General features: G+C 46.0%; 2 protein-coding genes across 2 annotated transcripts in view; one reads left to right on the top strand and one right to left on the bottom strand.

The window, feature by feature from the left end:
• ANKRD27 (ankyrin repeat domain 27) overlaps window positions 1-6,235 on the top strand; it is a 55,547-nt gene extending 49,312 nt beyond the window's left edge. Inside the window, exons 26-30 of the mRNA XM_063167677.1 lie at window positions 451-559; window positions 2,014-2,095; window positions 2,627-2,699; window positions 4,452-4,660; window positions 4,772-6,235. Coding sequence (XP_063023747.1) covers window positions 451-559; window positions 2,014-2,095; window positions 2,627-2,699; window positions 4,452-4,660; window positions 4,772-4,832 — 534 coding nt within the window. The 3' untranslated portion in view covers window positions 4,833-6,235. The remainder of the gene's footprint in view (window positions 1-450; window positions 560-2,013; window positions 2,096-2,626; window positions 2,700-4,451; window positions 4,661-4,771) is intronic.
• Window positions 6,236-6,956: 721 nt separating this feature from the next.
• PDCD5 (programmed cell death 5) lies at window positions 6,957-11,980 on the bottom strand. Its single transcript, XM_063167675.1, has 6 exons — window positions 11,885-11,980; window positions 10,084-10,124; window positions 8,934-8,995; window positions 8,406-8,497; window positions 8,111-8,182; window positions 6,957-7,903 (listed from the first exon to the last, which is right to left on the bottom strand). Exons 1-6 carry the CDS (start codon window positions 11,948-11,950, stop codon window positions 7,856-7,858), a joined length of 381 nt encoding a protein of 126 aa, XP_063023745.1. The 5' UTR covers window positions 11,951-11,980; the 3' UTR covers window positions 6,957-7,855.
• Window positions 11,981-12,955: the final 975 nt, after the last annotated feature.

Below are 12,955 nucleotides of genomic sequence, written 5' to 3' on the forward strand. Positions count from 1 at the left end.
ATAGATCACTCTGACCTTCCCCTTTATTAATAGCAATAACATTATATGTAATAATAAATGATACAGAATTATTTCACTCTTTAAAGGACTCCTTAATGTGCTTAAATGGCCTCTGAGATGTAGCTTAATGACCACAAAATTCTGTACTGAATCAATTTTGGTATGTATGTTACCATTTAAACTGAAATTGGCTTAACCATAAGTAATACAGCTTAAAATAAGAGGTCAGGACTCCAACATCATCACTGCATTACAGTGTAACTTGTGGAACCCTGTTTTTGCCCTACTCAGAGTGATATAACTTTGTTTTTATAATGAGTTCTTTTATGTGTGTTCTATTGATTCATAGAAGCATTAATTAACACACTCTGCACAGACTGAAATACTAAAATGTACTGTTGTTTTTCTTTTTCTTTAATAATGGTGAAAATGGAAACTTTTAAAATGAAGAATTCAAACATCATGAAGTTGCTAGAAGCAGCACCAAGCTGTCCCCCAACATCAGCAGAGGGAGAGAAGGAGACTGAGCAGCACGTTACTGGCAAGATAAGGAAAAAAGGTACCTATGATATTTCCACTGGTGTGAATAAAAAGGGAATTTAGGAATTTAGGAATTCACAGGTGACTATATCAAATATTTGATGTAATTGCTATACATACAATAATAGAACAATTATTTTTCATATTTATGATAGGTAACACCTAAAACACTGTAACTAAATGCAGCGGACTTTGTATTCTACTCATGACATTGCTTTAAACTTAGTTTTCACCTACTTTGGGGTACATGTGTGAATTTTACCTACAAAAACATTTCAAGGTGAAAACACACCATATTTGAGATTATATAACTAGCCATGTAGGAACTGTGCATTTCAGTGCAAAGCAAAACAGATTTAAGTGACTGTTGGGTGTCATTTATATTGCCCTAAAACAGGTCAGGGAGTGACTCTTCATTATTCTTCATTATGTTTTGGGACAGAAATGAGAGCTACAGAGGTGACTGTGAACCTTCCAGCACAGTTTGCAGAGGGCTTTGAGCAAGTGGCAGGAGGTGGCACAGTGTGGCCACGAGGTGCAGTGACAGCACAGCTGGGCTGCAGCAGGGCCCTGGTGCCTTGGGAAGGATGAGTTACCATCCCTTTGCTACCTTTTATCTTGCAGTGTAAACTCTGACCTTCCCCTTTTTTAATAGCAATAACATTATAAGTTATATTCAATGATGCAAAGTTATTTCACTCCTTAGAAGATTTGACTCATGGCTCTATCTTAATGTGCCTAAGCAGCCTCTGAGATGGAGCTTAAGGAGCACAGATTCTCCCTCCTCACCTCTCACCCCCAGCTTCTGATCTGCCTCATCCACTGCTCCCACTATGTTGCCTCAGAAGTTTTTCAGGTGAATTTTCAAGTTCACTGCCCTGGGGATGTAAGAAAAGCTGTGCCCCCTGAGCTGGACAGCTCAGCAAAGGACCTGATGCCACCAGGGCTGTAGAAAGAAAGCAGGGAGGCTGCAAAGCAGGAATCAGGGTAGATGAGGAGCATGATTGCCCATTTCAGCACCCATGAGTTTTCAAAGTAACTCTTGCTTCCTTCCCTCAGAAAGATTGTGAATGTCTGCTTAATAGAAAATCACAATCACAGTGTGCTGACACCTAAAATTGAGAATAGTTCTTTCAAATATTTTGAATAGTTTTAAAAGAGCAATAGAAGATATGAGTAATACTAATGAAGAGGTGGTTTAGCATCTGTGTGTTAATTCAGATTGGTAAAAACTGGAATTCAGGGCCTCAAAGTCCAGAATTACAGTCTCTTCAGAAGCTTGGCCAGTTTTATCTGAGGAAGAATGGTTATATCTGCAACTTAAATTTTTAAAAATTTCCAAAGATAAATCACCACTTTTATTCAAGTTAGCACTGTTATAGTTTTATGTTAAATTTAAAATCATAACTGTTTTTTTAATTCCTAAGTGAGACTGAGTTGTAATTTTAGCTGCCTATTCTTTTAAACCCCCAGTGCATCCTAAGCCCTGTGAGGAAGCCGATGATCCCATAAGCAGACAGCTCCAACTGCTCCAATCAATTAACAGATTTAACAAGTAAGCACAGAAGCTTGCTCAGAGTGGGTTTGTTGTTTCCCCTAAGCAGAGGAGAAGTGCAGCTGCTAACAAAGGCCCAGAGTGGGTCAGGGCTGGTTACACCTGGCATGGGGGTGTGCCAGTGGGTGTTAATCCTGCAGGGCTGGCACAGTCACATCCCCAGGCAGATGTTCTGGGCATGACAAGCTCACTGGGGTGGAGAGGGAAGGCTTGGGAATGTATCTAAAATTGGGATTGCACTAATACTTGGTGTACATCAGTTAAGCATTTGAGAGCCAGACTGCTTAAAAATACTGTAGTGGTGTTCACTTCTTGGTTGGGTTTTGCTCAGTATCTTTTTAAGCCCTAATGTATATTGCATAGTAAAATACAGGGAATCCGAGCAGGCTGCAGTTCTGGGAAGGTGTTGTCAGAGAGATGGCTGTCTCTGGTGAGACAGTTCCACCTTGTGGAGCTTCTGAGAGAGAGGCTTTTATGGAAGGCTTATGCAAAGACATTTAATTTCTTTGATTTCTTTAAAATCTTCTTTAGAGAAAAACACTTACGGAGAACAATAACAAGAGATAAAAGTGTCCCTAATTTTGACTATCACTTACTGCACCAGGTAAGTGGAAATACTTGCTCAGATTATTCTTCTATTACAGCAAATGTTTGTTTGCTCTGCTGTCACTCTGGGTACATTTAAAAGAAAGTTTACTAGTGGTGATCATTGAATCACAGAGGTTTTGACCTGTTTGCCAAATTGCTCGTTTCATCATTGTTCAAACTTCAGTGGTGCTTCTATGACACCTCTTGAACACTTCTTTCTTTTGAATCTCTTAAACCTCTTACTGCAGGTTTCAACTCTGTCTTCTTTTCTGTGTCCTGTCCACCAAAACCTAGAACTGAAAAGCTCTGCAGCTTCTTGGAGCTGTATCTTGCTTTGGCTAGAGAGACATTTTTCAGTAGATTGAAATTGGGGTTTGCTTTGTAAGAGGAGACTGTTTGCAAGGTGACAGCAAACTGCATTTGCATTGGCAGCTGTGACACAAATGTGTGTGATAGATTCAGCTTTGCTTGGGGTGCAGTGACACCCACACCAGCTGCTGGATGCTGCCTTCCCCAGAGCTTGTGCTCTTCCTCCTCCTTGGCACTGGCTGTGACTCTCCTTGCATCTTCTGCTAGGCCGTTTCAGAACACTAAATCAACAGGAAAAGGACCTGTCCAAAACAAAACAGTTTTTACCAGGTTAGTCCAGCAGCTGCCCATCGTTAGACTGACACAGCTTGGAAATGCAGACTCTGCACCTCATGTCCTTCTGGAAAATGGAATTCTCTTCCTTTTCCTACAGCCCTTAAAAGGCTGAGTATTTGCCAAAAGCCTTGAGAACACTAAATTAATTCTATAAAGCTGTAATATTTTATTAATTCTTTCTAAATGATAATATTCCACTACTTAACCTGGGATTTACATTTTATAACTGTGGATCACTGAAGGCAGTATGTCATTTCAGTACACAGGTGTCAGAAAACAGATATGTGACCCTGATACAGAGCACTCCAACCCTGTTCTGTGGTTGTGAGTTCATACAGCTGTGGCTGAACTAATTCATGAGTCCCTACAGCTCTGAATTGTTAGTGGATTTAAATGTTTGTGGATTTAAATAACCTCTGTCTGCAGCTTTTTCAAGACTGTTGCCATTATTTCAGTAAAAAAGTTACTTTCTCCTTTCGTTCTTGTCTTAGAAGATCTGTCATTAGCATGCTTGCATTCTCTTTATTTCTTCTGGTAATTTTAACATTGCACAGTGGCCAGTATTCCAGACCAGCCATCCACACTGTACAGCAGAAACAGGAGCAGGTGTGGAAATGGAAGATATGAATAGTTGCAATGACCAGAAAGAGGCACTAAGGGGATGGGGAGGGCGGATGTTGCTTCTCTGACAGGTGACCTCTGGAAGCAGGGAAAACTAGATCTGCCTTTGCCTTCAGCAGTACCTGGGTCACCCTGTCTGTTACTACTGCCACTTTTCTTAATAGTAAAAGAAATGGCTGTGAATTTCAAGTGCATTGAGACTTGCATTACAAATGGTGTTTAGAAGAGCTGGGATGCTGTTGGGATAGTGAGGTGAAAATAAGTTTTGGAATGTCTGTTTTCAGGTCTGGTACTGATGTGTGTGTAGCCTGGGGCAGGCTGGCCTCTTGTTTCTCATATGTAGCCCAAATAGAATTGCTCTCTTACAAAGTATGCTATTTTAACCTTGGCTGTGTTCTCAGTGTCATGAAATTCATGTGATAATAATGTTCAAGAAACAGTATATTAATGTTCCTTCTTAAGAAAGCAGATGCTTTAACGTACCATTTCTCTCTCCTCGCAGATGGCTATTAAAAGCTTTGATAAAAGCAAATTAAAATCTGTTGGAATGCTGGAGCAGATCACAGGTCAGGTGACGGACTCGGGGTGCAGCGGTGAGTTTGTGGAGGATGACGATGACACGGCAGCTCCTCCCCGGAGTAAATTACTGCAGCGCAGACACACGGTCACTGTGCCACTGCCGGCAGAGGGCAGCGACAGCGACAGCGGCTCCTGCCACAGCCACAGCGGCTCCTGCCACAGCCCCGGCGGCTCCTGCCACAGCCCCGGCGGCTCCTGCCCCAGCGGCTCCTGCCCCAGCGGCTCCTGCCACAGCCCCGGCGGCTCCCGCAGCCCGGCGGTGCCGCAGTCCCCGCACTGGCAGGGCTCGGGTTCACAGCCCTGAAGGGAGGCACGGAGCTGAAGCCCGGAGCTGAGGAAGTTGTGCTGTGAATTTCGGTGGCCCTTCACTGTGTGTTACTGTCGGTGACATTCACAGCCCCAGCTCAGAGCAGGCACAGGCTCTGCAGCACAGCTGGAATGTTCTGGCACCTGGGGCCTGGCTCCTCTGTTCGTGTTGGAGGTGACCACACAGCCAGATCATTGCTGATCTCACTAACAGGGATGGAACGGGGTAAAGACAGCAAAATTACTTTCCTATTATTATTAAAAAGTTCTATGTAACAGTAAACCAAATGAAACACTGTATTGTATTTTTCAGCCACCCACTTTGTTTTAAAAGTCTTTGAATAATTTTTGCATTTTCAGTTTTTATCACTACATTCAGAATTAAATATAAATATAAATATATTTATATATATAAAAAGATATATTGGATAACAAGGTATTTATTGCCAGAGGTAATTGAAAGTCTCTATTTTTATTGTAATGTTACAACCATTATAGTGTATATTTCTGTATATTTCAGTAGCTGGGCAAACAACAGTCCATAACATCTGCATTACTAATGTGAAGGGATGTAATCCTTGCTAATATCTCAGCAATGCTCCCCTGTACTGGAGCTGCAAGATCAAGTTCTTACAGAGGAGCCAAGATACTGGGGAAAAGTGGAGAGCCCTTGACACAGCTCAACTTTGGGCCTGCTGTTCACAGCATAATAAACAAGCAGAAGCAAGCACAAGGTGCTGCTTGTGTTTTACTGTAGCATGCATTTAAGTTGCTTTTCCCCTCCTCTAAAGGAAGTAATGCAAAAATGCACAATTACTCATGATTCTGATCCTGGGCAACATCCACAGACAAAACTGCTCCAGAGCCTGCTCTGGGCTGCTGTTAGAGATGAAATTGCCATTGTGAAAGGTACTGCTCCCCCCAGTGAGCACTGGCTGCAATAGGCAAATCCTGCCCCATTCCCAGGGGGATCACTGAGGAACTGAAAGCTGAGGGAACCACCAAGGGGCTGCTTTTAGATCTAACGTTCATTTTCTACTGTTCAGTTATGGGAGGCCAATCTGTAAATAGCACAAGCCAGGTTTTGCAGTGCAGGATTTTTTTATTCTTGGCTCATCACATCCAGCTTGCATTTTATTTCATGAACTATTATGTGTACATAATTCTCTTTCTTTTAACTGTGGTATTAGTAAATTACCTGGCAAAATACAAAGCTGGAAGATAGAGTGCTGGGTTTTTCAGATAACTTTTTAATCTAAGACGTAAAATGTCAAATGACATTTGGATTTGAGGGTAATGTGTTTATTTTTCTAATAATTTATGAGTTCATCTGATTTTCTGATGTGCCTTGGATTTGTGCCAAATGATGGAAAGAAAAACTAGTAAAAGAACTCTTGAAAATGCTGCTTCCTTTGAGTGCTTTTGTCCAAGCATTGATTCTATTACAGATTTTCTTGCTTGGCTTTGTAGGCATTTGAAGACTTTACCTTGTGTTTACTCCTGGACTTTCCTTCCTCCTACATTTACAGATAATTTTATCAGGTTGTGTGATTTTAGATTTATGCACAGAGGTGTACAAAATAGAACTGTTAGTGAAGCTCTGCATTTTCACATAACCTCCTTTCTAGCTCTATGTTCAAATTAAAAAAAAAAAAAAAAAGAATGTTCAGCTATTACAAGTCAAAAGCCACAAAAGGAAAGAGGTAAAACAGGTTTTTCCTTCTTGTGACACTATAAAGATGACTCAGAGTAAGTCATTGGTCCTTACCTGCAGCAAGAATAACCTACTATAATCTAGTAGACTATTATAAATCTGATTTCCAAATTACAGAGTGAGAATTTTGCTTCTTTTATTGTAGCATGCATTTAACTAAATGAATTATTCTTCAGATTTCTCAACCATATAGATAAGAAAAATCAGTTCACCAAACTTTGGCTTCACTCAGTAAGGGTTGTAAGCCTGAAGAAATTTGGCACACTCAGGGTATCACTAAAGCTAAGGCATCCTAATTACAAACACAGAGTAGCAAAATGCAGAGTCTAAACCAAATGAAACAAAAATAACAAATGTTTCATATTTTTAACCACATTCAGACAAGATGAAAAACACACCCACTAGTGCTCACTTGAAACCAGTTTATTCTGTTCCAAAACCAGTGCAGTTGGAATCATACACGATCCTGTTAAATTATGTCAGATAGGGGGGTTGTGGTGGGAGAGTTTCTCAGCACATTACAGTATTTATCCTACTGATTTCCATAACCATAGTCTTGAATAAAAGTACAGCACAAGTTCAGTTTCACTTGAAGCATGCAGGAGTTGCAGAGTTTAGGAAAATGGTCTGTCTTTTTTTCCAGGTAAGAAAGTCTCCAGCCATCTGATAAAAGTGGAGGTAGTTGTAAGAGTACACGATAGCAGGTGTGTGACCAGTGCTGTGTGTGACACAGTTAACTTGCTCTGTGTGAAAGCCCAGGAGCTGACAGGGAACAGTTCTGCTGTTTGCTGGTAACGTTTCTTTACACAGGCTGCCTGACAGGAGTCCCTGACCCAAACACTTTTTGGATGCTTTCATTTTTAAATTTCCAGTAAGGCCTTGAGAGCCAGTGGCTGGCTGGGCAGGCATCCTTCAGGGGCTCAGGGAATCTCCTTTCCAACACTTCTGTGCCAGAGTCTGGACACACTTTAACTCTGAGTGCCTGTGCCCTGTCTCACCTGGCTCCTGTGTTTGCACTCTCCAGTCACAGCAAGTTAAGTGTGTGCAGTGGCTGAAAGCAGAGCTTAGTGAGCAAGGGGCAACAAAACACTCATGCCAATGAAGCCATGGGGAACCCCACACTGCTCAGGCCTCTTATACTACAAAACTTGAAGTTATAAAATCCCCCTTCTCAGATTTATTTTACAAGTTATTTGTTGGCCTTTTATAATAATAAAAAAAAAAGTCAAGAAGCGTAAACATTTTCAGATCTTGCATTCTGCCTGCTAACAGCATTTTCCAGGCTATTGTTTGGCAGCCTTAGAGTATTAATAATCATCCTCTTCATCAGAATCCAACACTTTCCTTCTGTTGAACTAGAATGAAATAGATAAAGTGAGAATTGAAGGGTGATGGTGGATGCAGGCTGGCACACACCAGGCTGGCCCCAGAATGCTCTGAGGGAGCCCAGCAGGGCAGGGCAGGGCAGGAGGTGCAAACACAAACTTGCACCCTGAACTGTCCCAACGTGCAATTCTGCTGCTCCACTTTATACAACATTACACTTAGGAAACAAAACTCACCTTCACTGTTGTTTTCTTTTCTGTTTGCTGACTCACTTTTTCAAGAATTTCTATCAAACCTTGTTCTGATACCTAGGAAAATCAAACAAAATGTGGATAAACACACTCTGAGAGTATCAACCTGAATTGCCATTTCCTTCCTACAAAAGATTTTGGATGGAATTATATAGTCTTTGATGGAATTTTAATAGGAGCTATTTACAGTTAATTTAACTTGTATCTATTATAAACATATTTTTGTAGAGTTAATTGGGTTTAAAAATAAATGTATGTGAGAAAGAATTAGGAAACATACCTTTCCAGCTAGCTGTCCAAATCTTGCCATCTGTATAAGATAATTCTCTACTGCTTTTGCTTTGTCTGGTTTCACAAGTGCTAAATTGCTTACTGCAACAAAAACAGGCTCTGTTCATTTGGGGTTAGAACATTCTCCAGGACCTTCACTAGTAACAAAAAAGTGACACATGTCCCTAGGAAGCAATCTTCTTCATGCCAGGGTCATGAAATAAACTTTGAAAAAGCCATTTTCATTTATGCCAGGTACAAGACAGTTACATTTCTTACTTTTAAATATTTGCTCCTCATTAAACAACTTTGACTCTCCATATAATTCCTTCTACTAATTTAAATAAAACCCAAAACATTAACATAATTCAGATACTCATCAGCCTCTCCCTGCTAATCACTGATTAACCAACTGAAAAGCTGCAAGTTTTATCTTCTCAGCAAAAGCAGTATTTTTCTAATCTGGCCTCTGTACACCACACTTCTGAGGAGTCACCTAGCTGAGTATTTTTTATGAGGAAGTTACTTGGATACTCACATCTTGCACGAGCTGCTTGATCAAGAACTTGAGCTAAAATAGTATTCCTTATCTCTGCTTCTCTGTAAGGGAAAGTGAGGCACACATTAAAGTGGGATTTCAAACACCTGAAATAACGTGCACAGAACAGCAAAGCACAGAAGATTTTTTGATTCCTGGAAGTGCTTCTTGAGGTCACTTCAAACCTCCCATTTACATGATGGCTTTTACAGCATTTCCTGTCCTGGGAATGTCCTTTCCTTATGGACATTTCCCATTTCCCATCACTGAATTACACAGCTGGCAACACCTTCCAAGAAATCAAGGTGGAGTTTCACCCTTACACCTTCTCACTGCTCATGATTACATTTTAAGAGACAAAAGCTGTGCTACCCTTTAGAGCCTGCATTTATCCAGGTGGAACTCACTCCATGGTAGAACAGGCACAAGGAATTGTCCATGCAATTCCAAATCCAAACCAAAGCTCATTTGTGTGTTTAGAACTTTCACATGGAGACTTCACTAAGTCTCCATGTATTTACAATATTTGATAGAAGTATCTGCAAAACTGCAGCTTTAGTTTATGAAACTTTAGTTAATACAGGCTTGGACTGTGCAGTCAGCTCTCTTCACACACTTGTTTACAATTTTCCCCTTAGGACAAATACTGAACTGTTCCCCCACTGAGCTTCTAGAAAAATAATTTTGCTTCAGCTTTTTAGGTGGAATAGTATCCCAGAAAAATCAAATCAACTGGGAAAGGCTCTTCCCCCTGCAATACCAGCCCAACCCAACCCAAACTCAGCACTGACCAAAAGCACCAGTTTGGGAGGAGTTCTGGCAGCCTGCAGGACTTGGATGATAAACTCCTCCCAGCCCTGAGGAGCCAAGGTGACAGTGGCAGGGGTGATGCTCCCCAGAGCACCCTGCAGCCTCCCTGCAGCTCAGGAGCTCACTGAACTCACACAAGGGCCAAGGGACATGAGCTGCTGATGCTTCCTCATCATCTCCCACCCCAGCAGGGCTCAGGCACTGTGGGCATGGCATGGGAGCCACACCTGCAGCAATCTTGGATCCATCTCAGTTCCTTTGGGGGTGGTTTTCCCAGCAACAAAACAAATGGTTAAAGATGATGAGATGCAAGACCAACATTCAACAGTCTCATTTATACCTCTGCTTTGCTTCCTGTTGTGATGGATCAGCAGAAGGATCCTGAAGGAGGAGATCAGAGCAAATATCACAACCCAGAATCACTCCACACAGGACAGAAAGTTCAAATATTCCAGCAGTGTTGATGGAAGATAAAGCTGCCTGCTAAACCTGCCTGCCCATGGATGAGATCCTGGACATGGGAATCTGCTGCCCTAGCACATAAATGTGCCACCCTCTGCTCTCCTCACAGCCAGTGCTGGCAGCAGTGGGTGAGCTGCTCCTGGGGCTGGGGGCAGGGAGAGCCTTCCCATGGCTGCCCCAGAGCCCAGGAAAGGGCCAGAAGCATTACAGAGCCATTGGAGTAAGCTAAGGATAAGTAAAATGAAACAGAACACATTCTCAGCTTGGCAGCTGAAATCCCAGAATCACAGAATCATGGAACATTCTGAGCTGGAAGAACCCACAAGGATCATCACGTCTAACTCCTGAAACCAATGAAAAGTTAATGAGGGGGGTTCTACAGGAGTTGGTTCCTGCACTAAACACTAATACATATGAAAAACAAAATGGGGCAAATTTCCAAATCACTATTACTGGTGACTATTTAGAAACAAGTAACAAAAAACCAAAAAACCCTGAACTTTATATGGAATGAACACCTCAGATATTACAGGTAACAATTAAAGTGGGAATGCAGGATGGAAAACCTCACGGACAGGAAATGGGGATGGCTGGAGGTAGAGTTCCTTCACAGGAACACAAAATTGACATTCATATAAATCCATACATGGATGGTATCAGAGGATGGTGTCCAGCTCCTTCCAGTGGTGCCCAGCAGAGAACAAGGGGCAATGGCCAGAAACTAAAACACAAGTTTCACTTCAACACGAGGAAGAACTTCTTTCCAGGGAGGGTGGCAGAGCACTGGAGCAGCTCCCCAGGGAGGGAGTGGAGTCTCGTCTCTGGAGACATTCCAAACCCACCTGGACACACTCCTGTGTCAGCTGCTCCAGGTGACCCTGCCCTGCTGGGAGCTGGACTGGATGATTTCCAGAAGTTCCTTACAGCCCGAACAATTCTGTGATTCTGTGATTCAGCTCTGAAAACTGACATGGCTGGGAAGGCAATCCGTGGGACAGTGAGTGGTCGGGGGCAGGAACGTTCCTATGCCGAACCTCCCGGGGCAGGAGCGGAGGGAGGCGGCGGGGCCGGGGCTGCGCTCGGCGCCGCTTCCAGCCAAAGCTCGGGCACGGCCGGGCCTCCTCCCGCTTCCCCCGGCCACGCACCCGGCCCTGCTCCTCCCCTCCGGCCCCCGAGAGGCGCCGAAAGCGCTGCGGGCGGAGGGGCAGGCGCTGCCTCAGCCCGTGCTGGGCCCTGCCCCGATCCCGCCGTCCCTTCAGCCCATGCTCGGCCCCGATCCCCCCCGTCCCCTCACCCCGTGCTCGGCCCCGATCTCGCCCGTCCCCTCACCCCGTGCTCGGCCCTGATCTCGCCCGTCCCCTCACCCCGTGCTCGGCCCCGATCCCCCCCGTCCCCTCACCCCGTGCTCGGCCCTGATCTCGCCCGTCCCCTCACCCCGTGCTCGGCCCCAATCCCCCCCGTCCCCTCACCCCGTGCTCGGCCCCAATCCCCCCCGTCCCCTCACCCCGTGCTCGGCCCCGATCCCCCCCGTCCCCTCACCCCGTGCTCGGCCCCAATCCCCCCCGTCCCCTCACCCCGTGCTCGGCCCCGATCCCCCCCGTCCCCTCACCCCGTGCTCGGCCCCGATCTCGCCCGTCCCCTCACCCCGTGCTCGGCCCTGATCTCGCCCGTCCCCTCACCCCGTGCTCGGCCCTGATCTCGCCCAGCCGCCGCTGCCGCAGCGCCTCCAGCTCCTCGTCCGCCATGGCTGAGGCCGCCCGCTCCAGGCGCTGCCAATCCACCGCCGAACGCTGTCCCGCCCTGCCGCGCCCTCGCCAGGCGAGGCCAATCCACCGCCTATGCCCGAGCCCCCAGAGCAGGACAGGGTTACTGAACAGGGGACGCAGGGACGCGTCCGGGTGTGTTTGGGATGTGTCGAGAGAGGGGGACTCCACACCTCTGTGGCAGCTTTGCCATCCGCAGTGTAAAAAGCTTTTCCTCATATTGATGTGGGATCTGTGTTTTAGATCACCGTATTGCTGGGCTCCGCTGAACAGAGCCTGGCCCCATGTAGTATGGACTGATGAGATCCCTCTCACTCTTCCCCACGCTCACGTGTCACAGTCCCTCCTCATCACAAAGATGCTCCAGACCCTTCCTCATCTTTATGGTCTCTGCTGGACCCTCTCCAGCAGCTCCTTGCCTTTCCTGAGTTGCCGGCGGGAGCGGGACGGGACCGGCCCGGAGTGCGCTGTGTGTGAGGGCACAGCGGGACGGGACCAGCCCGGAGTGCGCTGTGTGTGAGGGCACAGCGGGACGGGACCAGCCCGGAGTGCGCCGTGTGTGAGGGCACAGCGGGACCAGCCCGGAGTGCGCTGTGTGTGAGGGCACAGCGGGACGGGACCAGCCCGGAGTGCGCTGTGTGTGAGGGCACACCGGGACCAGCCCGGAGTGCGCTGTGTGTGAGGGCACAGCGGGACCAGCCCGGAGTGCGCTGTGTGTGAGGGCACAGCGGGACGGGACGGGTCCGGAGTGTGCTGTGTGTGAGGGCACAGGGGGACCAGCCCGGAGTGCGCTGTGTGTGAGGGCACAGCGGGTCGGGACCAGCCCGGAGTGCCCCGTGTGTGAGGGCACAGCGGGACCAGCCCGGAGTGCGCTGTGTGTGAGGGCACAGCGGGACCAGCCCGGAGTGCGCTGTGTGTGAGGGCACAGGGGGACCAGCCCGGAGTGCGCTGTGTGTGAGGGCACAGCGGGTCGGGACCAGCCCGGAG

This window comes from Melospiza melodia, chromosome 13, assembly GCF_035770615.1.
Source record: "Melospiza melodia melodia isolate bMelMel2 chromosome 13, bMelMel2.pri, whole genome shotgun sequence".
NCBI lineage: Eukaryota > Metazoa > Chordata > Aves > Passeriformes > Passerellidae > Melospiza > Melospiza melodia.